This window comes from Amblyomma mixtum, chromosome 9, assembly GCF_055824585.1.
Source record: "Amblyomma mixtum isolate Tamu chromosome 9, ASM5582458v1, whole genome shotgun sequence".
NCBI lineage: Eukaryota > Metazoa > Arthropoda > Arachnida > Ixodida > Ixodidae > Amblyomma > Amblyomma mixtum.
Genome location: NC_143020.1, coordinates 106,881,363 through 106,906,120, shown reverse-complemented (window position 1 = coordinate 106,906,120; position 24,758 = coordinate 106,881,363). Strand labels below are relative to the sequence as shown.

Below are 24,758 nucleotides of genomic sequence, written 5' to 3'. Positions count from 1 at the left end.
GATCGCTGTCCTGCCTCCACCGCGAAAGTGCAAATGCAACGAACAGAACTGTTTATCGGCCACCAAGTGTGGCAGCGTTATTAGATTCTGGCTCGCTCTGAAAGGACCCCTCAGAATACGAAAGAGAAAAAAGAAACTTTAAATGGCTGCCTCTTCCCGGTACATTTCTCCGATTGGACGTGTGCGTGAACCGACGTACAACTGTTGATTAACTAGGCTCCCCATCTTAGATTTAAAACCCGCTTACAACGAGTTCGCCTGTGGAACTTATCTATATAGCCGTATATCGACACATCTGAAGTAAATGTTTTCTCTCGAGGCCGCGCATAGTTTACTATTGATTAAGGTAATCATATTTTGACAGTACACGTTGTTTTATCATCGTTGTTCTGTTATTCGTTATTCACCCTCTAAAACTGATTGACTCTACGAAAAGAAAATGAACAGAAGCGATATCGGGACTAGGCATGCAAGATAGCTCCTGCCTGCTGGTGTGTGCTCCATGCGTCGTGAGTGTTTAATTCATAGCATGATATCGACCTTTAACTCGCAATAGTCCTGTAAATGAAAGAATTTTCAGGCCTGAGCCGCAAGGTCTGGTTACCAATTCAGTTTTCTTACCCCGAATGAGACACTGGACTAGTACTATCCTGGTGTCTCAAAAGCGCCAATGTCCCTTCGCAGGTCAAGACTGTCGACAACCAGGTCATCATCCACGGCAAACATGGCGACCGCACCGACGAGCTGGGCGTCATCTCGCGCGAGTTCACGCGTAAGTGCACGCTGCCCAAGGACGTGCAGCCGGAGACGGTCAAGTGCTCCATCACCTCGGACGGCTTCCTCATCATCGAGGCGCCCAAGCGAAGCGACAAACCACAGGGCCACGAACGCGTCGTGCCCATCACGGTGGTCGAAAACTCCACCACCACGACCACCAACCTTGGAGGTGGCGGCGCTGGTCCCAGCCACCAGACTGCCGGTGGTCCGGGTAGCACGGGAAAGAAGACGGTGACCACGTCCACCACGACCATGACCTCGGGAGGCGGTGGTACCGAGAGCCGGACGTCTTCGAGCATGCACACAGTGACGACCACGTCTTCGAAGTCCTCTTTCTTGAAGAACGGGATGGGACCTGGCGTCAGTACGGGCGCCATAAGCAAGGTCAAATGAAGGGGGAGAGGTGCCGCAACTTTTGGATAGAGTGACCTGCAGTGGCGACTGCTCTTGGCAGTGGATGATTGGACAGAAACGGCTTTTCTAGGTTTCACCGTTGTGCTGATTTCGCGCTGTTTTCTTTTTTTTTTTTAACCAGCTGCACCAAGAAAGGTCTAAGTGCGCTGCTACTTGGGCCAAAAGATTGCAAGCGCTGAGCTAGTTGCTGCAAAGGTGTCATTGAGTGAGAAATATCTAAAAGTTCAATGTACGTTCGCGTTGCATGATACGAGTCTTAGCGTCAGCTGTGAAGGACTCTTGGGTATGTGAGGGTGGTAACGGAGATCATGGTCATACTTCTAAACGAATCTCGGCCATGTTTAAGGGGTTTGATTAATAGGTAATGTGGCCTGTGTCAGTTGTTCATATGACGTTACTATGTGCTGACGTCATTACACACGGGGAAGATGACCATGACATGGGGCGGGGGCCAGGGGTTGTTATAACAGCTTAGACTAAAAAATGGGGGGCAGGGCGGGACTGAGGGCAGCCACTCAAGAAGTACAGTCTTTTCCAAAGAGTCCGGCGCATACGGTTCACCATCAAGTTTTGCGGCAGGGCACTTACCGCACCCTTTGAATTTCGAAGTTTATTTTAAAAATGCATGGAACTATTTGAATGAATATGCTACTAGAGAAAGAGATGCCAGGGTGTTGCTGCTATTGGGGGGAGGGGGGGGGGAAGGGGCATCTTATAACAAAATGGACAAATTAATAACACTTGTTAGCGACAACAATAATCAGTAAGACAGCACCAAGTGAAACAGAAATATTAGGACAATCAACACAACCTAATAAAATAATGCTAGAGGGAGTTGACAATATGCTCGTTGTTGCATAAAGGACGACATATGCAGTACAAGTTTGATATCACGTGGTAAAGATTTCTAGAAATTGATGAGAGAAAATCTAACTCTTCGAATGGCAAAGTTAATACGAAATTTGGGAAGTAAAAACTTTCCATGAAACCAAAAGCGTGTAACATTTCTGGTCAGTAATTTCTCCATTGTGAATAAACTGCAGGAGGTTGCGGTTATTGGCGACGTATACCCAAATACCGATACGTTGAATTCGACTAGACCATGTGTGAGAAGTATATTAAGATCATTTTACATACAATGAGAATGTAGGAGGGGGCTGATGATTGTGTTGGTGTTCCAAAGTTTTTCAGGTGCGACAGTGAGTGGTCTCTTAACACTGGAAATATCGGGGGTTTAGGGGCGCCCTTTGGGCTGTATGACAAAACTAAATAGCGTGTTCTGTGGGTCGGACACTTTTGAGAAAGACTGTACGTTATCGTACATAGTTTTGCCCAAGCTGATCCTTAGCAGCCAAAGCGAAATGTACGCCGAACTTGGTACCTAATGAACCGCTGCATTTTGAGGTCGCGAACCAAAGCTTACTGGGCTAAGTTTATCGTGTTCGAATGAGGCTCTCTTTTAAGAAAAGCGGGATTACAATTGAAGGCACATGCAAGGCGACGTTAAGAGCGGAAGTGTCCTGAATGCCATTTATAGATTACATAGATTACCAACATGCCTGGCTATCTCTGATGTAAACGTGCTTTTAAAGCCGCGAAAGTACCACACGCAAGCGTAATATTTAAACAAATAGGGCGAACCTCTTGCATGACGTGATGCCTAGAAAAGCTGAGCGCTTAAAATGTGGTTATATAAATGGGGCGTCAATGTGACTGGCTAGAAATAGACAACACCTAATGGCCCTAATTTGAGCGGGCGTCTTAGAAAACTCGAACTTGACGGTCAAGCTGCTATGTTCATTAAAAATAAACTTATTATATGATTGAATAACATCTTGAAGCTCAAAATGATATACGCGCAGATTATTCTCCAGGCGAGTGAAGCGTATAAAAATCTAAACTGATCGAAGAAGTGAATATATTTTAAACGTTGTACGGAGACAACTAGAACTGTTAAGATAAAAGTGGGAAACTAAGACCTAAGATAAGCGATGAATGTTTCACTCTCTCTGAGTACAACAGTGTTTGCGTACCGAATTATGAAGTGGCTAACACTAGCAACAGTAGCGATACATAGAGGAGGTCAACAGATTTCTGCGTGTGAAATTGTTAAACTGTCATCACTGTGTGATTAAAATGGGAATTGTGTATGCACCAAAATATCGAATCAGACTAGTGAAAGCATTTTAAGTATGCGTCCTGTATTTCTACAGCTCGCTCATGCTTAACAGAAAAAAAAATCGTTGCCGTGTGTATATTGCGGTTTTCTGTAATGTGCGTCTTCGAAGCCCCTTGGAAACCACGAGAAAAGATTAGCACTCGATAACAGGCAAAATATATTACATAAAAAATAATTAATATTTCCAGATGATTAAAATCGTTGTTGAATAAGTATAGTGTCTAATATTACTAAAGGGCAACAAGACGACAAAGAGTCTTCGAAGTTTAGCTCCGCCAGTCACATTGAGCTTCTACATATGCCTCCACAATACACAAAGCACGAAAAAATACCTTCACTTGCACCTTTTGTTCTGTACCGTATGTTGTAAACAGTGTTCAAGTTTTGAAGACGGAGGATTGAGGAGAAGCAATCAGTGTATTTATTGAAGTTATAACTGCTGTTTTTGAGCGTTGCGATTTTATACACAGCTAAGCGGTTGTGGACATTGCTTAGATTGTTATACGGCGATGAGAAATATTGTGAAGGCATTACGCGACCGCTCCACAGCTGACTGAGAGACAACTGAAAAGAAATCTTCGGCGAATTCTACCTTGGATTGTTTTCACACCGTCATTGTTCTCTGATTGCTATTGATCTACTGGAATAGATTCTCTGTGGTTGTTGCCTGATATTTATCCATGTTAATCTTTGCTGTGTTAAGTCCGTCTATGAGCAAGAGCACATTTTATTGTTACGGCATGTTTGTCCAAGCGCCTTTGTTTGGCGAAGGGCTTCACGTTGTGTTTGTTACACGTACCTTGTTATTTAATGAAGCAATATCCTTCCACACGAGCAATTTTATTGTCAAATGTATTTCTACACGAACTTACGGAGGTAATCTAGTTTCTGCCATACTTACTGAGCTTTCGCTGAAGTGCTCAAGCGTCACCACTCTAAACACGAAAGGAGTAATAAGGTAGTAAGGTGTCCTCAAGCGCACTTCCTTTATGGGCCAAAGTATGCCGCCCATGCCCTGAGGGTAGGTTTACACCATTAAAAATGAGGAATACTTACGGTGGGCAATGGAAACAAATTATCTCGTCAAAAGATGCGAAGTTCGAGCAGTGAATAGGATTTTAACCGAGGTGTCAATCTCCTACTCTTACTAACCTCAGGTCATTCGGTGACGTGTTTAAAAGCATGCAGCCATTGCTAACTGCATCAAGTTACTATGCTTTGCAGTGGGAATATATCTCCTTCGCCAAGAGTCAGCATTCTGTGTATTTAGTGATCAAAATCTACCCCGGAACTTCGGCAACATACCCATCCTCTAAAAGGGTGTGTTCTAGAGGACAGCTTAGTCCCTTTTTACTCGCATATAAGCTTATTCGGGCTTATTAAATTGCGCGTGAAGGCTATGAAGGTTGAATTAGGTGTGCGACTTTTCAAACGCACTAAATCATCTGTTCGCGCCAGATTGCATCATCGTGCTCGCTAGAATTCTTGAAAAGTAACATTAGTATATGCCATTAAATATAGCTTATTCTAATTACAGCCAACACTCTGTGTTTTAATGCCACATTACCATAAGCAGTAACCTATATGTATTTAAAGTCATGAGTTGAATGAATGGGTACTGCTATTGTCGCTGATATGAGTTGTACACTTTCTATAGGTGCCACTAACCAAATGGGCATTATTGTACATCCCAAAATAAGGAATGCACACCTTAGTAGTACAGTTATCGCATAGTAGTGCTAGAAGAGTTCTATCGTAAAAGCATTCTCAAAGACAAATACGTAGCCTTTTACTTATACTTAACAATATGGGACACGTTGTGTGTATTTAGTTCTGAGGACCTTAATGACAGTTTCAACATTACAAACTGAGAGCGTTGTAAAGGGCATTATTATTTGCTGGAATGCATGCATTTCTCAGTGAGTATGTTTTGATAATGCACCAATTTAGGCTGTAAGGCGGTGTTTATGACATAATTTCACAAGATATGGACAATATGTTATGCTGCGGTCAAATATCGCTCCAATGCGAAGGTTGAACACTTCGTGCCAGCACACACGTTTCTCTGTACGTGTCATCATTATAAACTGCCGCATCGTCTTAACTACTTTATTGTATCGCCTTTGCATACCTGCTAACCTGCTGACCTGAAAGATGGTCAGCCGTACTTCTATTATGCAGCTCCAGGCACAACATTCGCAAGCTTTTGCGTCCCTTATGTCAGGTATCTCGGCATAGGAAGAGTAAATGTAAGCGTGAAAAAATCCAGCACAAATAGGGCAGTACCACCACGAAGGAAGAAAATTTGGGATTTAGCGTTAGATGTATTGGATCAGTGTGGCGAATTTGACTAGGAATAGTGGTCGCGAGAAGTTGCAGTGATCACAGCGGTAATGTTTAAAGTCAATCAACCGAAGGACCAATCATGTGCGCGCGTCGGTGACGTTTTATTTGGGCTGTATTTCTACACGTAACCCATACAGTTTGTGCATGGCTACGCACGCGATATACTTACGCGAGATCTCAAAACTACGTAAGCTGTTGCCTTTTGCAACGTCCAAATGAGATCCTATGCTGTGATGTGGCCTGGCTGCTTGCATTGTGTTGTTGCAGGCATTTGCTGTCTGTGTTTTGCGTGAACTTTGTCCTGGTGTGGGCGGTACATTGCTCTGCTGCATACGGTGTACGTTTCCTGTTTGTTACCTTGTTCTACCTGCATTGGTGCACGTAGGCAGAATGCCAGCACCTTTTTCCTGCACGTAAGCCTGTACTGTACGCCTCGGAAAGCTGTCGCGGATGCTGTTTGAACAAGATGGCTATCCTAAAACTGTTAGTCGCTGCCAAATCACGTGTCATCCAGCTTCGCATTGAATTTTAAGAAATCTGATACTTCTAAACACACTTTCGCTGAAGATGATAAGAAATCAATGCAGGAGGGACGTTTTGTTATGTAACTGCAAAAACATGGCGCGTCTTTGGGATATCTTTCTCGTATATATTGATATATCGGTTTGAAATCGTCTGAAGCTTATTGTAAATGCAGCTTGTTTTCAAAGCACCCTGTATTTATAGCATTGATGTTCCATAACACTGCAATTTTAATGACAAATAAACGACGTTTTGAAAACTTTTCCAGTGACTTTAAATGTCTCTCTTCATTTAACTCGTAAATGACGGGCTGGACAAACCTCTCTCGCCGTTTAAAGTTGCATTCGTTTCTTGATTTTGCCAAAACACTTAAAACTACGGAGGACAACTCCATCCAATACTTGTATTTCAAAAATTCAACAGCTTGGCTTTTCGTGGCTGCTTTGATGCCCTTTTGGTAGAAAAATAAGCGGTTACTGCTAACAAAAATTTGTCTGCGACTCAGATGAATTTTTAACTGGGACACGGCAACAACTGCCCGTAAACACTTTTTTTAAACGCGGTGAAGACACATTTTAGAACACAAGCTCACCGATAAGACGAGTAGGTACATAAATATAGTTATTTTGAGCCTGACCTGATACCTTTTTTATCAAAGTAAAATTAAGTAAAATCAAAGTAAAGTAGGCTTCTTTGATGAATAATGAGGCAGCCTTAATCGACCTTTAATTGAGAGCCTCGGAGCTAGCGAACGATAAGCGAAGAAAAAAGTAACAAATTAAGAGAAAGACTGCGAAGTGCGCTTGTCCTTAATGAGGACGTCCGTTCGTTACTGTTCTCATTAATCTGCGATTAAAATTCATTCACGCAGGCAGCTGATGAAGGCCCACTATGATCTCTTTATTGGTTACTGGAGGATTAGTTTCTCAGTTGTAAAGACGGGTTTCTGCCTTTATATACGGGACTATCATAGGCGAAATCTAGGTCCTCAATCCTAAGGTTGACGCTATGTAGTTACTTAGCCGTTATAGGATTTTCCCTCGGCCCAAAAATCCTGCATGTCTCCCATGGTACTTTCTTCACTCACGAATAGCATCATCTTTGGCAAATAGAAGAATGCGGGAGTTTTGAGTGATGACATTGTACACCAAAGCAGACAGCGTATCCCGAAAAGAGCCACTCTTCGAGTTAAAGTGGGGTCAAATTTTAGAAGCGGTATTCAGCAAATATTTCATGACAATAGTATAGTGAAGGCCTCCAGAAGCAGTCAATTTGTTCGCCAAAGCAGTTTAGGTCATCCTTAGTCGTAACTTAGCTTCTCCGCTGCAAAATTTTTACTGAATTTTACTAAATTCACCATGTACCAGGGTAAACAAATCGTTCTCTCAAAACGCTTTAAAACCCTCCTTGAAAATTTCTCCCGATATTGCTAAGTCAACCGCAGGCAAACAAAAAAGGAGCCTTAAATGAATAATTTAAAGTGTTCAGAAGAGTTTTCGACTTGAAAATTCAGAAATAACTCTAAAAAAACACAAACCGAGCCTTACCTAAGTAACCTAAAAGCATTCTTATTAATTCAGCATGATTGATGCCAGGTAATGAACGCTAATCTCTCTTTTTTTTTCAAACGTAACCATTTCAAAGCCTGTATGTAAATTACAGTGAACATCAGGGTAATAATACGGCGATACTTATAGATCGGCATAAGCATTAAGCAGCTTTGATGTCTGTGTTCCTTTCACCAACAAACGCTGACATGTACCAGATTGCTTTAGAATGTTACTTTCTATACCACCCCTAAATCCCGGGGTATTTTCATCGACTACACCACCGGAGAAGGAAGACCGCGGTTAAAATTTCACCGCGACACGTACGGTTAAAACGGGGGTCCCACGTTAGCTTGCATAGATATAAGCGGTGCACCACTCTGCATATGGCGCGGTAATGACGGAACCGAGTTCCTGGAAATAGGCGCACGAAGGCCTCTTTGCATTTCTGATGACGTGAAGACGGCAGGTGACAGTAGGCTGACCTTTTTACTTTACTTCTTTTTCCTCTCTTCTCCCTCTCAGGAAGCGCGAAAGACGTCTACGCCCCAATGTGGGCGTGCGGTTGGTCTCTTTAAAATGTCAAGGCTCGCGACACCGCAGTGCACCTTTCTCTTTGAAGCCTTGTCGCAGTAGACAGGGTGTGTCTCCTTGTGTGATGTGGTTCAAGCCCGGAAATATGCCGGCACTGAGAAGATTTGAGCCGCCTTCCCTTCGTTCCTTATCGATGGACGGGCGAAAAAAGATGATGCGACGAATTGAGACACTTTTCTTTCCTGAATACGTTTCTCAGATAACGTACGTCCTGTACAAAAGCCTCGATGTAGTAGTTTCTGAATCTAATGATAATACTACTACAACTTTCAACTTTAGGGTTTCAATACTGGCGGATGAATCACACGGGGACAAAAACTGAATAACGATAAAAGAAATGCATGTATTCATGAAAGATTTAACACTTTTTATGACGACTCCTCTTTTCGCACTGGCTCCGTCCAAGTCGCTTCTTCGCCCTAAATTGCCACAAGACGTTCTTTCTAAAGTCCCTCTCCCCCCCCCCCCCCCCCCTTGCACGTACGCGTGGTTTGGTGGCAGCGTCCTCACTCCCACACATACTGCGTGACTGGCACCTGCGAGGGACCGCTCGCAGGTGTGAAGTGTAGAGAAGAGGCGTTGTTTGGTGCCAACCGTGCGGCTCACCGCTGTGTCGCTGTCAATTAACGGCACCGTGTTCTCGGTGGCCTTTTGTCCGCGGTCTCTTCGGATGCAGCCGTTCGGGTGTCTTCAAAAGGGCCCTCGCTTCTTCCGTCGTCTCTGTCTGGTTTATTACATTTTCCCCGAAGGTAACTCTCGATGTTTGCTGTTACGGTTTATTTATATGCTCTTACTGTACTTCGTTTCTCAACGCCCGATATGGATTGATACTTTGTACTTCCGGCTTTATAGCATCTCGTTATCCGGGACCGAAGCATGAAATGTGTTCGGTAAAGGTGCGGAAAGTTTCGAATGCGAATAAAATAGTTCCACTCTAAATATTCCCGTTCGATTCGACAAATATTTTTGCATTGCGCACTTTCGAGAATTCCATTTTAAACGAACAGCTGGGAGTAATACTAGTTAAGTGGTCTGAGCATCCGCCTCGCATGCGGTAGGTGCGGTGTTCGATCCCCAGTGCCGCCGGGTACCCACCGGTGATACAATGGGTACAAGCGTTCCCCTGGCCTGGTGCTCGGCTTATTCAGGGTGATATGCTTGGGAGATGGGCTCTTTGACCCCAGCTTGAGTGCCATGGCGCTTGTGGCCGCGGATGCACTTGCGCCATAAAATTCACAATCAATCAATCAATCAATCAATCAATCAATCAATCAATCAATCAATCAATCAATCAATCAATCAATCAATCAATCAATCAATCAATCAATCAATCAATCAATCAATCAATCAATCAATCAATCAATCAATCAATCAATCAATCAATCAATCCTAAAGCCAAATACTGGGCAAATTTGAGTCGGCAAAAAGGAACCACACAAAAGCCAGAAATTTTCGGTTTTTGCGGTTAATCTTGTACTGTAAAGAGCAATTTGAGTGAGTAACGGGCCTTTTTCAAGAAGATACAAATCGACCATCGTGCGTAGTTCCGCAGCCATCATCATTCTTTTGGAGGAGCGTTTCTTTGACGCACATGAATTAAAATCAGTTTTTATCTCGCATTCTGCCACTATTAGCTGTTTGCAATCCCTTACAAAAATTTGAATAGCCCGTCCAAGCATTCTGCGGTAATTGTTTGCTCAGTGCCAAAGGAAAATTTGTAAAAAATCGCACCGCCTCTCCTTTCCTTTCGTAAATTGCCTCAAGCAATGTATGCACGAGTAATTTTAATAAAGGACGCGTTGCAATCGAACAAATTGTATATTATGAGGCCTATCTTCGCGAATCGGCACATGGGCTCTGAAGGGCTCTCCAGTGGAGGGCTTAGAATTAATTTAGACCACATGGGGTTCTTTAAAGTGTGCTGGCATCGCGGGTCCAACTCCGTTTTGGGATTCCGTCTCCTTCGAAATACGTCCGATGTCTACCAATGAACTACGCCTCAAGTCTACCGAGGGTGGCAGGCTAAATCCCGGCTGGGATCGAATCTGCCAGCTTCAGATCTGCAGTCAAATTCCTCGCCACTGTTCCGCCGCGGCTGGCCTTTCGCACTGCTTAATCACTTAACATCTCAGCTCTCCGTAGACGCCTGGAACAATTGTTCATTTCGCCTTCCTAATCCATTAGCCCAGTAACCGGCCCAATAATCCGTTCTCTGGACTTGAACTTCAAAAGTGTGCTGAATAAGCGCTAGAGGCGACCTCTGGAAGAAAAAGTGTGGATTCCTAGGTGCCAACAAGGCTTTTGTTGTTGCGGGTCGACCCCCACTGTGATACATGGGTGAAAGCTATGCACGACAATGTAACAAGATGCCGTGTTGCCTTTGCGTGAAAGGATCCTTCTAGGCTGGTGGCACATTTCCAGTGTTCGAAGTACACTGGACCTGAAAGCGAAGCAAATGAAACTGCCCGGAGCAAAATTGTGATACATTGGCTAGCAGTCTTCTTTGAGGCACAAGAGAATAAGAAAGATGAGCATCTAAAGATGAAAAAAAGTGATTTATTCTATTTTACAGAAACATATGCAGCACGATGTGTTTTCTATGGCGGATATGTATTTGCATCAGCAAAAGCTTAATATACAGCTAGGCATAATGACAATGACATCTACTCTTGTACGCTGAACAGTATAGTGGCGCCACTCTACTCGCGATTAGTTGTACTACGCGTAAACATGCTGACTACAGTAAGAGTGGCCTAAATGCAGACAAATCATGATTACAATGCATAGGGCCACTAAATCAATTTTTTGGTGTTAGGTGCATGTACATCTCTCTATCAGAAGTATTTTTTTTACAGAAGCCCCTGAATCTTATCCGAGTATGAAGGTGAAAATACGCCATAATGAAGCTCCATGAGTCATCAAGTTGTCTTGAATGGTTCCGCGCCATTTCATAAATATCTCTGTGAAGAGCAATCTTAACTTCCCTCACTTCTCTACAGATGCAATATGTCGCGTCTAAAGGCGATGCACAAGACTACCGGACGACCGCGCACACTGGACGCGGTCCATCGTTTGAAAGCACGAACTGAACATAGGATGAAAAACATTGCACCCTTGCTTGGAGGTTGAGCGCGCCTGGGCGTTACAAAGTGATTATCGCATTATTGACTTCGTTAAAAGGGCTCCTACTTTACTGAGTTTGAACTGACATATCCTGAGTCAATATCTTCGGCGTGCTCTTTTGCAGCGGCAGCAATCCGATAACCAAAGTTGGCTACGTACGGTACAGCCTTTCAGCACGAAGAGAACATCTGGTCTCCTTGATTTCTTTACCGCGGTAACATGACCCGCAGAAAATCATAGGTTCATCCTTGAAACAGCGGGCTTCCGCTATTTACCGAACCGAGATGACCTGTAAAAGAGTTGGTATAATAACCGCAAGCTGCTGGTAACTTTCGAAGGAAAACTAAGCGCACCAAGTCCGGATAATTCATCAAACGGGGAGATATACGCGTTTTAGACGGCTTTAAAAATAACTAAACGGACGTGGTATCGAACGGAGCTGTGCATTCATTGCTGACGGCAAAATGATGGGATGGAGCTGTATGCTCTTTTGGGGCAGTTCCTGGCACGTATCACGGAAGTCTGGACACTTTCACAGAGATGATTGTCTTTCTTGCAGCCAATACTCGCACGGTTGACGTCTTAATTCTTTGGTTGACGTTTTCATCAGCCATCTGGTTTCGTCGTTGGCACAGCGTCGACTTGAAGTCCTTGTTGATAAGGCTATGATAGCTTTGTTGTTGTTGCTATCGCGTGTTTACTGTCGCACGATGAGTCACCCAACCTAGCTTAAAAATGACCTGTGTCGTGCTTCTTAACGACTGACTCAAGTCTTCAGCATTTATCAGACCTCAGAAGACAGAAGATAACGGCAGCAGAGTCTTAGCTGCTTTACTGATTCCACTTTTTTCCCCTTCGAGACTGGGGGCTTTACGTTGTTTCTCTCATGACCTGACCAACTCCCGTACTCATACGCCGGCAGCCTTACGGATTGGACACCATCCCAGCCAAAAGACTTCCGAGTAGGAGGACGTCGGCCTTGCAGGTAGGCACCGTGCAGTCATCGCCGTTCAGTCCCCTCTCGAAGGCCTTGCGGTAGTGGATGACGTTCGGCGAACCATCGAACTCGTGCCTCTTGAAGTACGCCGCCACGTCTCGGCCGAAGTTCTTGAACTTGGTGGGCGCCTTAGCCGTATGGCACAGGAGCGACGAGATGCAGTCCTTGTCGTCCAGGGCACGAATGGCGTTGAAGTAGGCGTCTTCAGGGTGCTGCTCCGCAGACGCCGGGTTCACGGCCTCTCGACGTCCGATCCAGCCGAAAGCCGTCGACGCTCCCGAAGTCAGCAGCCGCAGAAGCATCCCGGCTATGCCCAGCTGTCCCGAGAAGAGTGATTGAATCAGTCCCATGGCTACGGTTCCTATGCCGTTCTGCGCCGTTGACGGTTGCGTCAGAGCTAGGAGGACTAGAAGGGCCGCGGTGGCGGCCAAGGCCAGGCTAGAGGTCTTCATGGTTATTCTTCGCAACTCCTTGTCTCTTTTCGCGAGGGACCGACGACGATGAACCGCTGCTCAAGAGAAGCGTCGTTGTTTATGGAGGGGAGGAGCTGGACGATTTCTTTATATAAACGTCGGAACGAGGAAGCGCCAAAAGCGAGAAAGAGAAAGGGAGAGGGACAAAGTGTAGAAAGGGAATGCCGCCAGCGCTCGCACCGGCGACGGGTACGTTTTGCTGTGGCAAGAAGGAGCCAAGGTTAGGCGGTCGACGGAGTAGGCGCCGATTGTCGGAGGAGGCAATGACCCATTTGAAGCCGTGCGGGCGCGTACGAGCGCAGACAAGGAACCAGTCCTCTCCCTTTCTGCAAGGCAAAAAAGATTCGCCAGACGACGCGGGCCCGCTCTGGCTCGCCGGCTTGCCCGAGACGGGGATGTGGTGCGGGGGATAAGGTGAAAACGACGGCACAGGCCGGGGCGAGCAGATTTCGTCATGAAGGAAAAAAACCCGGCTACGACGTCGAAGAGCGGCCGTTCATTGGGACGCGCGTGTGTTCGGTTGTAAAAAAAAGAGTCGATCTCACTCACCCCGGAGGGTTGCGGGTGTGTGTGGGAGAGCGGCGCCAGATCACTGTGGTTGCCACGATTTCGTGGTCGGGCCAGTCAGCTGGGATGAAGTGGTTCTTAGAGTAGAAGGGGGGGAGGTGAGGTGGCTTCCTTCAAGCACCGCCATTTCCGCGTATGCAAATCTGTGCGTGGTCTAGGTTGGAAGAAATTTTTTATTTTTTTAGTTTAGCTGCCTCCCGCGCTTTTACGACGTTTTGCTCTTTTCGCTTTAATGCAGTTGCGGGGCGTCCGTGTACCTCGGGAAGGAAGGAGACGGCCGAGTGTCAAGCGAGCACGGTTCTTTCGTGCGGGACCCGAATAGAACGCGGCCGGGCTTTCCCGGCCAGTTTCGCACGGGCGAACAATTGCAGAGAAGCGAGTGAAAGGGGCCCTCTTCACGCCACTCTTCTCATTTTAGCGCTCGAGAAAAAGTCACGGGAAGTTGGGTCTTTCACGCCGCCCACCTGGAGCTAAGTGGCCCGAGACAATCACGGCGGAAACGAAGGCTAAGGCCAGCGGGAATCGCCGGGGAAGTGGACGGACTCACGCCGGGCGGAATCCCATTACTGCCGCTGGCTGCTTACGAGTGTCCGGTCTCGCCGTTCGGGGACGCCGGCTCGCGTGAGTTTGAAATAGAATGTCCGTCCGTTGGAACTTCCCGCTCGCCGCTCTCGATACGAGCGTTCCGGGAGCCCACTGAGGCAACTACTGCAACAACAAACGGGGTGGGGTCCCGCCTTCGCATCGGCCAAAAATAATGTTTCCTTCGGGCTTTGTCGGGTCCGCCGTCGGAGTTATCCTTTGTAGGGCAGTGGGCACCGACGGGGCTTCCAGTACACATGCAATACGCGAGAGCATGGCGGTGAGACCTGAAGAAACCATTGACTGACAGTGAATACACAAAACTCAAAGCATTATCGACGAACGAAAGCTTCGCCGTAAGAAGAGCTCAGAGGAGCACAGTCCTTTGGGCTATTTGGTTCATAGCAGACACGTACAAGCGCAAAAAAAAAAAACCCGGACAGAGAAGAGACTTGGACAACACGAGCGCTTACTTTCAACTGAAGGTTTATTGATACACATCAATAAACCTTCAGTTGAAAGTAAGCGCTCGTGTTGTCCAAGTCTCTTCTCTGTCCGGGTTTTTTTGCGCTTGTACGTGTGAGCTCACAGGGCCTCCTTATTATAACAACGACGCCACAGACAACGACGACATCACCATTTTCGCGGATATCTTTTCCCCTTGTAGTAATCGCGCCCATCTATAGGGAATTTTAGAAGAGGACTTCCGTGCTTCGAGTAACGCAAATAGCACGGGTAGAGTGGAGTAATCTTAAAACATATATGCTGATGCGACCCGTTCGTAACGCCTGCCGTCGCCTGCTATCTAACCCTGCCGGAAAAACAGGAGGACGCGGCAACTTTTTGAAACAGGAAGAGTCCATGAATAAAAAGTTGACAACGGCGGTTACGATACGTTACTGGATTTAGGACGCCAGAACGCAACCAGCCTGACAGCTTTTGCGTGACGATGTTCGTTTCTTCCTCTTGATGCTTACAGTGAGGTCTTCATGTTACTTGTTTTGCACTTTATTATAGACAGGCAGTTATTGGCCTTGCGCTAGTATTTCCCACATTATTTTTCTGCAGTGTTCTGAGGTAGCGAGAGAGATTAAACACTTGTTTTAGGTAGATTTCAGACAGGAGAACGACCACTTAGATTACACCTTGTCCTGCCCCGAAGCTTTACTTGCAGGAAGGTCGTGGAATGAACTACATACCAGTTTTTTCGGGGAATGGTGGTTCGGGAAATTTTTCGCTGTTCCTGCTATACTCTGCTGTCCAATGCAGTGATATCAAAGTAGGAAAAATAACGTATGAAATTTAATTCCAAACCTTAATTTTTTGGTCTCTAGGAACCATATTTTATTTGTTCATTTTTGGCTTTCTTCACCTATGAACACGGTCAAAAGGCGACTTATGCAAAGGCAACGAAACGCTTGACACGTCTGCAGAACATTTTAGAGTTAAAACATCTTACCTGGGACGCCGGACATGCATTGGAGTTAAACTGTTACTGGCTGCTTCTTTGGTATTTTAGGATTTAACGCCCCGAAGCTGTACACTGGATAATAAAGGCGCCGTAGTGGAGGAATGCGGATTAATCTATACCCTCACGGGGTTCTTTAACGTGCAGTTACATCGCGCAACATTCGGAACTTATTGCATCTTGCCTTTATCGAAGTGCGGACGCATGGGATAGAATTATTAGACCATTATTAATCTTGTTGTTTGTGGCCTGTTCGTCGTGCTGTTAGGGCTAGAACTCAAACCGCGATGCGGAAAAGAGCTGGATGAGCGAAAGCTGCCTCCACAAACAATTTTGTTGGTGTTAGTACAAGGGCTGTCTATTCTTCAATTACTCTAATCCGATGGAAAGAGGAAAAGCACTCAGGGGATCGTGCGGTTTTCTTTTTGAAATTCATGCCGAATTTGTAAAGCTTGCGACTCTGAACTTATTTCTTTGTGCAGACATGGCTAAGCTGCTTGTATAGAAGCGGGCTTGTTTCTAATAGTTTAGTTTGATCGCCAAAAACTGATCTGCAAATGAAGTTTGAAAGTGATTTCATCTGCCTCGCAATATGCAAGCTGCTGAGGGAACGCAATGGAAAATGCAGCAGTACACAGCTTGGAGGCCACAGATATATATGTGCTGCACATATATCGGCAGCACACTGCCCTGACGATGGAGGGGCAGAGGAGATTGACGGAGGTTATCCAAGACATAGGAGGAAATGCAGCGAAGCATTTCTTAGAAAGTTTAGTCACAAAGAAGTTGAGCTGTCTTTTAATAGATGGTGCGGGAAGAAGAAGAAGGTAACAAGAACCATACCACTCCGACGGTACAGTTTTCTATTTTGGGCAAGCGTTAAAAATAAAACAATTTATTACTTGCACGGAAATGCATCACAACACTATAGAACGTCTTGCCGGGAACCGACACAGTCCTACACTTTTTTTTTTGGAATTCCGTGCACGCTTGGCCAATTACGACTCTCAGTCTTTTGTGTCTGCCTTGACTCACCTAGGGCTAGTGGGAGAGCCAAGGAAGTGTCATGTTTACAGAGGACCTCCTAAATTACGAAAGCTTTCTCAATAGCAGGTACCAGATCCAGCCTAAAGTAGCTTATCTTCCTTGTTTCCACATTATAATTCCAATCAGCCCCTGTCCGCTTGAAGTGGCATTTCTTTCTCGACAGGCTAGCACACCTGCATGCCCAAGCAATCACTGTCCACTCGGTCGACTAATGTGACCCATGTTTAGTATCTGTATCAAACTTCTTGACCAAATACCGCTTCCCTTCGTTTCCACTGCTGAGCGTGGTGATATAAATGTCGACCTCTTGGCTTTGTGTTTTGTGTAAGAGCTGCCAAGAACTCCTGCTCCAAGTTCCCGTGCCGTTGTTCGACGGCAGTGAGGGCTGGTTTCAGCCTATCGTTAATTCCGAATGCTAATCCGCTGACCCAGCTAAGCTAGTCCAGTCAGAACTCCGTTCTTTCTCTACTAGTCCAAGGCCGGGAACCACTCCACCACTTGAAACGTCTTCTCGCGGGCGAATCTGTTGTTGCGGTTGCTCAGCTTGTTTGCGAGGTCCTCTATCTCGTTCTGACCGGCGTCGACCAGTGACTCGGGTGTGAACGGCGCAGGCGCAGGTGAGGCTGTGGGTACAGCGCCTCCCAGAACGAGATGGTATCCAGGCAGGGCAGGCGGAGGGCCGAAGGTCAGGCTGGCAATACTGTCGTTGGCCGTGAGGGGACGCACGACGGGTCGGGGTCGGGGCCTCACGACGAGGGTACGCCCACGCTTGGCGGTCGCGGACCGGTTTACACCTGCGCCAGTGTTACGTGCAGAGTATACATGCAACACACATTAAAAAAAAAAGTTAACTTCAACAGTCTGGGCCCAGTTTGTTGTGCCAACCAACTGCAGCAGTATCGAAACCAACAATTAAGTGTTTAGGTTACAAATAAGTTAGCGGCATAACAATTCTCGAGCTGATAATTCGTCTTGTTACGAGCTGTTTGGTTTGGTTTGGTTTATAAGGTTTTAGGTCCTAAAAACGGCTCAGGCTATGAGAGAGGCCGTATTGAAGTGCTCTGGAAATTTCGACCACCTGGGGTCCTTTCACGTGCGCTGAGATCGCACAGTACACGGGCCACTAGAATTTAACCTCCATAGTTCCAACTGGAACATAACAGATGCAAGTGAAGTATCAATGAAGCTCCCCCCACATTCATGAGCGCCACACGTTGTCCTCATTAATAAAGAAATACTACGTTGTTAAAGCTGTTTCGTCACCTACAAGCTATTTGTTTAGGTGACGAAAGAGCTTCAACAACGGAGTATTTCTTTGTTATGAGGACAAAGCGGAGTGGTCATGAATGTGGGGGGAGCTTCATTGCATAATTAAGCTGTATCTGTTAAGTTCGAAGCGTTAAAGAAGTGGTCAGAATATGAAGTCTGCAATAAAGAAACAAAGAGACAAGTTAAAGTTCAGCTGAGAGTCACTGAAAGTAAGGAGGGATAAGGGAATTGCTTTTATTGTTAACACTGCGAACCACTAAATATTGTGCGAAAGAAGGTTTCTGGAGGAGGACAAGAATCCCTCGTACTTGAAAGCGCGATTGAAAGCCCGTTTCCTTTCCTTTCGAGACTTGCGCACAGATAGCAGTTGATGCAGACGACGACGTGCAGTGCACAGCGCGAAAATGTGCTGTAGTTTAATACGAGGCGTGATCGCGTGCGGCGATAGCATAAAGCCCTTGCGCAGTGTCCAGAGAGGTCGATCTATTCTTGTCGCCGTGGGTTCGACACATAGTCGCAGCAAAATTTATTTTATTTCTTCAGGTTGGCTAAAATCACCCTCATTCAAAGTCTCGTTTATTTCCCGCCATTTCCCGCATCTCGTGACTAACTTCACTGGCTTCACCACACAACGGCATTGTCGTGGTGTTGAGGCCAAAAGTGCTCGCACTCTGAACAAGCTTTCAGACATATTTATCACACCCGTTCTCCTCCGATGCAGAAAATTTACTTCGGGAATGTTTTTCATCCCGCTTTGGGCTTCCACATGCCCATTTGAATGAGCAACTGCATGGGCAATCTAGAGCGACACAACCACAGATACTAGCGGAGTCAGAGTTACGCAAACATGCCTGGCATTTGAGATGCCAGAGTGCCCTGTACATCGGTCTCATAACCTTTGTCGCACTGGTAGGCATCTGTGGATACGCTCCAACCCCGTGAACATGTTCTGTGCCTCTTCCTCTGACCTTCTAGCCTCTCCTTGCGCCTCGCAGGAAAGGCTATACAGACGGCACATCTTCGGTAACTCTCCCTGTGTGGCCAACACGACTAATATTGCCTGGGCCTTGGGGTATAACATTTTGTTTATACTCACGCACCATGCTACAAGGATGCGATCTACAACGAAAAGCGTTTTACTTAGTGGAAATCACTCATAGGAAGACTGAACGACATACCGAGGATTAAAATGTCGGCCCACAGCGACTTGGAGCTGTGAGGGACGCCGTAGTGGAAGGCGTCATAACTTCTACCATTTAAAGGCCTTTAACCTGCACTGATATGAATGGTAGCTTACCAATATCCTTGAAGAGAAAAGTATACAACAGCTGTACCCTACCGGTACTCACCTATGGGGCAGAAACGTGGAGGCTAACAAAGAGGGTTCAGCTTAAGTTAAGAACAACGCAGCGAGCTATGGAAAGGAAAATGACAGGTGTAACGTTAAGAGATCGAAAGCGGGCGGAGTGGGTGAGGGAACAAACGCGGGTTAATGACATCTTAGTTGAAATCAAGGGGAAGAAATGGGCTTGGGCAGGGCATGTAATGCGAAGGCAAGATAACCGCTGGTGCTTAAGGGTAACGGAGTGGATTCCAAGAGAAAGCAAACGTAGCAGGGGACGGCAGAAAGTTAGGTGGGCGGATGAGATTAAGAAGTTTGCGGGGACACAGTGGCGGCAACTGGCAAAGGACAGGGTTAATTGGAGAGACATGGGAGAGGCCTTTGCCCTGCAGTGGGTGTAGTCAGGCTGATGATGATGATGATGATATGGCTCAGTACAGGAGCGTCTTGCGTTTAGCCATGCATTAAAAGGCGACCGTCGCAGCCTAGGTCGCTCCGGAGTCCTGGGACTCTGCAGTCGAACGCGCTAACCACTTAACCACCGCCGTGGAGCTGTAAAAGGAGACCGAATCCAGCCCTAGGCTGTCGCGGCACAGCAGATATGAATTTACCTGCGCCGTTGCAAGAACTAAGGAGAGGAGAGATTCCATGGCCTCTCTTGGCGCTTGCGGGCGGCACAGGACCGCCGCCAAGGTTAGGAGTAATCGTGGATGCGGATGCGCTTCTCGGGGCTCCGTCAAAAACGATGTCCATCCCGGAGTCGTTGTCATCGGCTGCCCAATATCTGTAACATGTTCAATAAGATGTTACGCGGGTTTGTAGTCAAGCCATGAACGGACGGGCGGAAAGGAAAACAACGGTGATTTGTTGCTGCGCTAACGTAAGTAGCAGTCTTCCTGTTAGACGCGGTCGTAAAAGCCTCTGAATACATGCCGCTCAGCAACATTGTTTGGAATGCGGTTTGGTTCATTGTGTTCCACTGTGAAGATGTCACCCATAAATGACTCTGTGCAATTGACGGAGCGGAAAGAAATGCGCCGCTGCGAACTATGCAAAGGAAAACTGTAAGAATAGAGTTAATATCGAGACGCCAAGAGAGCATAACGATTCAGGGAATAAACGCGAGTTATTGACATCCTAGTCGAAATCAAGAAGAAAAATAGAAGAATGGGGGCACTTTGTCAACTTAAAGTGCGCTAGGCGACAGCCTTTGTGCTACTTCGACTGCCAATGACTGCCTATGTTTGTTACGGCTGCACCGCTTGGGAGCCATCCTCCTCCGCTAGCTGCCGCACCCCAAGCGCTGGATGCAACGCCGGACGGACGGAGGGAAGAATGAGCCATTAAAGGCTTTCGCCTTAAAAATGTGCAAGGGCAGGGTTTGTAACCTGAAGGAAAGGCAACTGATATTGCCCAAGGGCAAAATAGTAGATTACAAGCGAATGCAAGCGGAACAGGGAACATAACCGACTCTGGCAGGGGGATGAGATCAGGAGGTATACAATGGCAAGGTGGCCGTAGCTGGCATAGTACAGGGCTAATTGTAGGTACATTGGAGACAGCCTTGTTCAGCAGTGGACATAGTTAGGCTGATTATACTGACGGTCGTGCCCTTCACAAACTCTGTGATCTTATGAGGCAGCACCGCACTTAGCTGCAGCCAGGCAACACAACAAGTCTGCCAAAACATTGGAACCATTCCAAAGCCTGCACCCCTCTGGTCTATAATTCCAGAATCATCGGCCGCGGTAAAACGCAGATTGAACGAGAAATCTTAGAAGCCTTCAAAATCAGGCAGTTAGGAACTGAATGCGTCAGCGACAGCTGTGTCAGGTTCACGACAAACGAGTACAGGTTCATGAATGCGACATAGGTTGCCACATATAATCTTCTGCAGCTCAATCAATTTTGTTATTGTTGTTTTTATAGTGTTTGTGGTCGCTGTCGCGCATGTGCGCCCTGTTCTGTTGTTGGCGATTCACCAAGTAAACAATATTTCAGTTGTTTCCAGCGCTGTCCTGTGTACTTCTCCTGCTTGTGAACGCGTTCTTTCCGCTGGTTTTCATTTACCATGCACCAACTGGCCCAACAAGCTACGCTTCTTCAATTCTGTGAGCGCCTCTGCGTCACAGAGGCCATCTTAACACCGCGAAGCGCCATACATGCTGCGACACCATCGCCAGTGCAGGCCTAATGTGGCACGTCCATTACGAACCTGAAGGGGACACGCAGCTTATATACCCCAGACAAGAATTCGCGATCAACGCGAACCGGACACGCCACCCAGCGTGCAAAGTGAGGCTCGCTTTTGCTTGCGTACAAAGAAGTTAGCAGCCTTTGCCTTGCGCAGAGACGAGAGCTGTCCGACATTAGACTTCACAGCAGTGAAACTTGTGTTTACCTCGTAATCGCTGGCGTAAACAAAAGCTGGCGCATAGAGGTGAAGACAGCCCCGCTTCCTCGCAATGGAGGTGGTGGCGGAGCTGCTGGCGACGCTGGGGGCGGAGTAATTTTTCGGTCGAAACGCAAGATGGCGCTGCTGCGGGCCTTGGTCAGTGCCTTGCAGCGCTCGCGGAACAACGCCTCGTGTAGGAGCGCGTTCTCCTCTTCCAGCGTGCGAAGCTCGTTCCTCAGGTCTCGCCGCTTGTCCTTGAGTGCATCGGCCACAGACTCCATGTGGGAGATCATCTTGCTCACCTGCGAGGGCGCCACCGTGAAATGCAGGGAGGATAACTCTATGGCCATGCAACAAAACACCTAAGTCCTGACCCTAAGCGCATCAACCTTAACCATAATGTGCGAGATGTGGAACCTTTGTAAAAGGCTGCTGGGCCGCTGCGACCATGGCCTAGGGCAGTCGCGACATCGTTAGGTTAGTTTTGTTACCGAAAGTCACCCCGGGATCAGCTTTGTTCTGGGATGACGGCCATGAAGGACGGAAGGCTTCACTCCTGTGGTTGCATGCGGTATGAAACGGTTTTCGGTAATAGCTTCCTTCAAAGGCCGACGTTCTTGTGTGCAAACTTGAACGTACTCTTTGAATACCGGACTGATCCTGTTTGCTTAGGTTTGGTTCATTGGGGTTTAACGTCCCAAAGCGACTGAGGCTATGAGAGACGCCGTAGTGAAGGGCTCCGGAAATTTCGACCACCTGGGGTTCTTTAACGTGCACTGACATCAGGTGGTGACCAAGGATACAACACAGACCATTCTGGAGGAGAAGCATAGCTGTCTTTTGAGGTTTAAGTCCGTGGTAGAGAGAGAGCACGTATATGATATCTTGATGCACACAAAATGAACAAGGCAGTGGAAAGCCTCAGGGGGCTTTTAACGAGAGAAGAATAAAAGTCCTCTCGTCGAAACATTGGCAAGCACTTTGAGGCTTTCCCCTCCCTTGTTAACCTTGTCCGCCTTAAGGCTTAAGGTTGACGTTGCGCATAGTAGCTGTCGCGAGCTCAGAGGACTAAGGAGAGGTGGCGCCATATAAAGAGGAGTGATAATGTTGCTCTATGTATATATGAGCAGCGCCTCCGCTATTTTAACGCGAGTCGGAAGCGGCAGTTTTCCTGTTTAGCTTTTGAGGCAAAACATTTATCCGAATTATGACGTAAACTGTCGACCATTACACTATGGCTAGACCTTCTGTAGAGAGGGGGCAGGACAGTAGCCCCCTAGCCGGGACGTTTGGAATAATGTGAATAATGAGTAGTAAAATAACGAAGAGGAAATGCTCCCCATAAGTAACGTCATATCGGAAGTAGTTAACGTACAGAAATGCACAAAGAGGCCACATGGCTGATTGAGCGATGGGACTGGATCTGAAACTACAGATGCGGCGTAGTCATAATGCAGCCAACTGGCTCGCCCTCCGTCATTTGTGCCTCAACAAAATTCACCCACCTGAAGTAGTGCCTTCTTGAGCTCCTGGAAGCACTCGGGCTTCACTGTGTCCAGGTTCTGCTCGGCACCCACGAGATTCTGCCTCAGCACAGATATGTGTTCCTGGAACGCAGCCACTGCAGCCAAGGGACCTTTCGCTACAGGCTTCATCTGTGGGGGCTCGCTCGTGATGGGCTTGTCCGCTGCCGGGGAAGCGTCCGCTGCATCGCTGGTCGCTGACGTCTGAAGACGCGCCAACGACCGTAGCGGCAATGGCGACGCTCCCAACGGTGCCAAGCAAGACGCACTTGGCGGCAGCATTAAGCCGCTCATGGCGCCGAGCTTAGAAACAGCACCTCTTCTGCCTCAAATCCTCGTGATGAGCGCCATGATGATGGCGATGAGAGTTTGGCTTTAATGTGCTCAAACCTTCCCTCTCAATGGCACTGAGAGGAAAGCTTTGAGGCAGCGAGGAATTGCGACGCCACTGCGTCCACTGTAAATACGAAGACCGATTGACTATAAGCATGCCATGCATTGAGTTTTCGCATGGCGCTCATTCAAATACTTGCTCCTCTATCTTGCGCAGCAAAGCTTATTGAATTAAGAAGGACATATTAAATGCATGCAGTGACGAAGCCCTTTACTATAATCTCGTCTTCATGTTTGCATACTCGTGAACTTGGCGTACTGAACAAAGAATCAGTTTCCCACATACATAAACGATAAACTTGTTTGATGAGTGTATTCGCGTACGTGAAATTGGCCCGGAGAAGCGCGTTTTGCTCCAAGTCGTGTGCAACAATGCTGTAGAGGTCGAAGGACAGCTGCTTTAAATGTTTTGCCATATGATACTTTTTTCTGTACGAGCGCGAAAACTAAGGAAAAAGTGCCTTTAGATTTTGTAAAATGTTTAACCCGCTTCTAGTTCTATGTGCAGGGTGCAGGTGCTGTGTTCCGATCAATCCATCTCCTGTGGGCTATCTTTCATGGGCGTGTTTGTCCTAGAGAGGCCAAAATTTGCTTCTTGCTTATGAAATTTGTTATTAATAAGATTATCATCATAATAAACATTATTCTTCCAGGCAGCCACCTAGCGGTCCATGCGATCGATCTGTGATAATCCATTACCGGAAAACATATGCCCTTTTTCCTATCTTCTTATACCGATCATTCGGTGCTGACGAACGAGAATAGGGCCCTTTCCACATGCACCAGGTTTTATAGAAGGAAACTGCTTAGACATTGTACATGTTTTTACTAATACCAATACAATGTAGCGCAGCAAAAGACGAGGACACAAGATACGAGAGACGAACACCACGAGCGCTCGTGGTGTTCGTCTCTTGTCTCTTGTGTCCTCGTCTTTTGCTGCGCTACAGTCTATTGGAACTATGTACCAACAAGCCCAAAAAGCCACGCTACTGAACTATGTTTTTACTAGTTTATATATTTATACATTCTGATACATCCCCTCTGCCTACTTAATGCCCGAAAAGGTGCTAAGTGTAGAGAAATAAATTACAATTGCTAATTTAATAAATAAAAATCTGTGACCACACCATCTTTTTTACTTGCGTAAGCACGTGATACGTTCGGCTCACAACAATCCTGGCCAGGCCGAAAACTTAA

General features: G+C 46.6%; 2 protein-coding genes across 6 annotated transcripts in view; one reads left to right on the top strand and one right to left on the bottom strand.

The window, feature by feature from the left end:
* The window catches only part of LOC149330574 (uncharacterized), a 33,975-nt gene extending 27,474 nt beyond the window's left edge, over positions 1 to 6,501 (top strand). For all 5 annotated transcript variants that reach the window (XM_089561190.1, XM_089561192.1, XM_089561189.1 and 2 more), the window contains exon 3: positions 685 to 6,501. In XM_089561190.1, the coding sequence (XP_089417316.1) occupies positions 685 to 1,170 (486 nt within the window). In that variant the 3' untranslated portion in view covers positions 1,171 to 6,501. The remainder of the gene's footprint in view (positions 1 to 684) is intronic.
* A 10,603-nt stretch (positions 6,502 to 17,104) lies between these two features.
* On the bottom strand, positions 17,105 to 23,533 carry LOC149330573 (uncharacterized). Its single transcript, XM_089559889.1, has 4 exons — positions 23,148 to 23,533; positions 21,649 to 21,944; positions 19,859 to 20,031; positions 17,105 to 17,430 (listed from the first exon to the last, which is right to left on the bottom strand). Exons 1-4 carry the CDS (start codon positions 23,457 to 23,459, stop codon positions 17,105 to 17,107), a joined length of 1,107 nt encoding a protein of 368 aa, XP_089416015.1. The 5' UTR covers positions 23,460 to 23,533.
* Between the last annotated feature and the right edge of the window lie 1,225 nt (positions 23,534 to 24,758).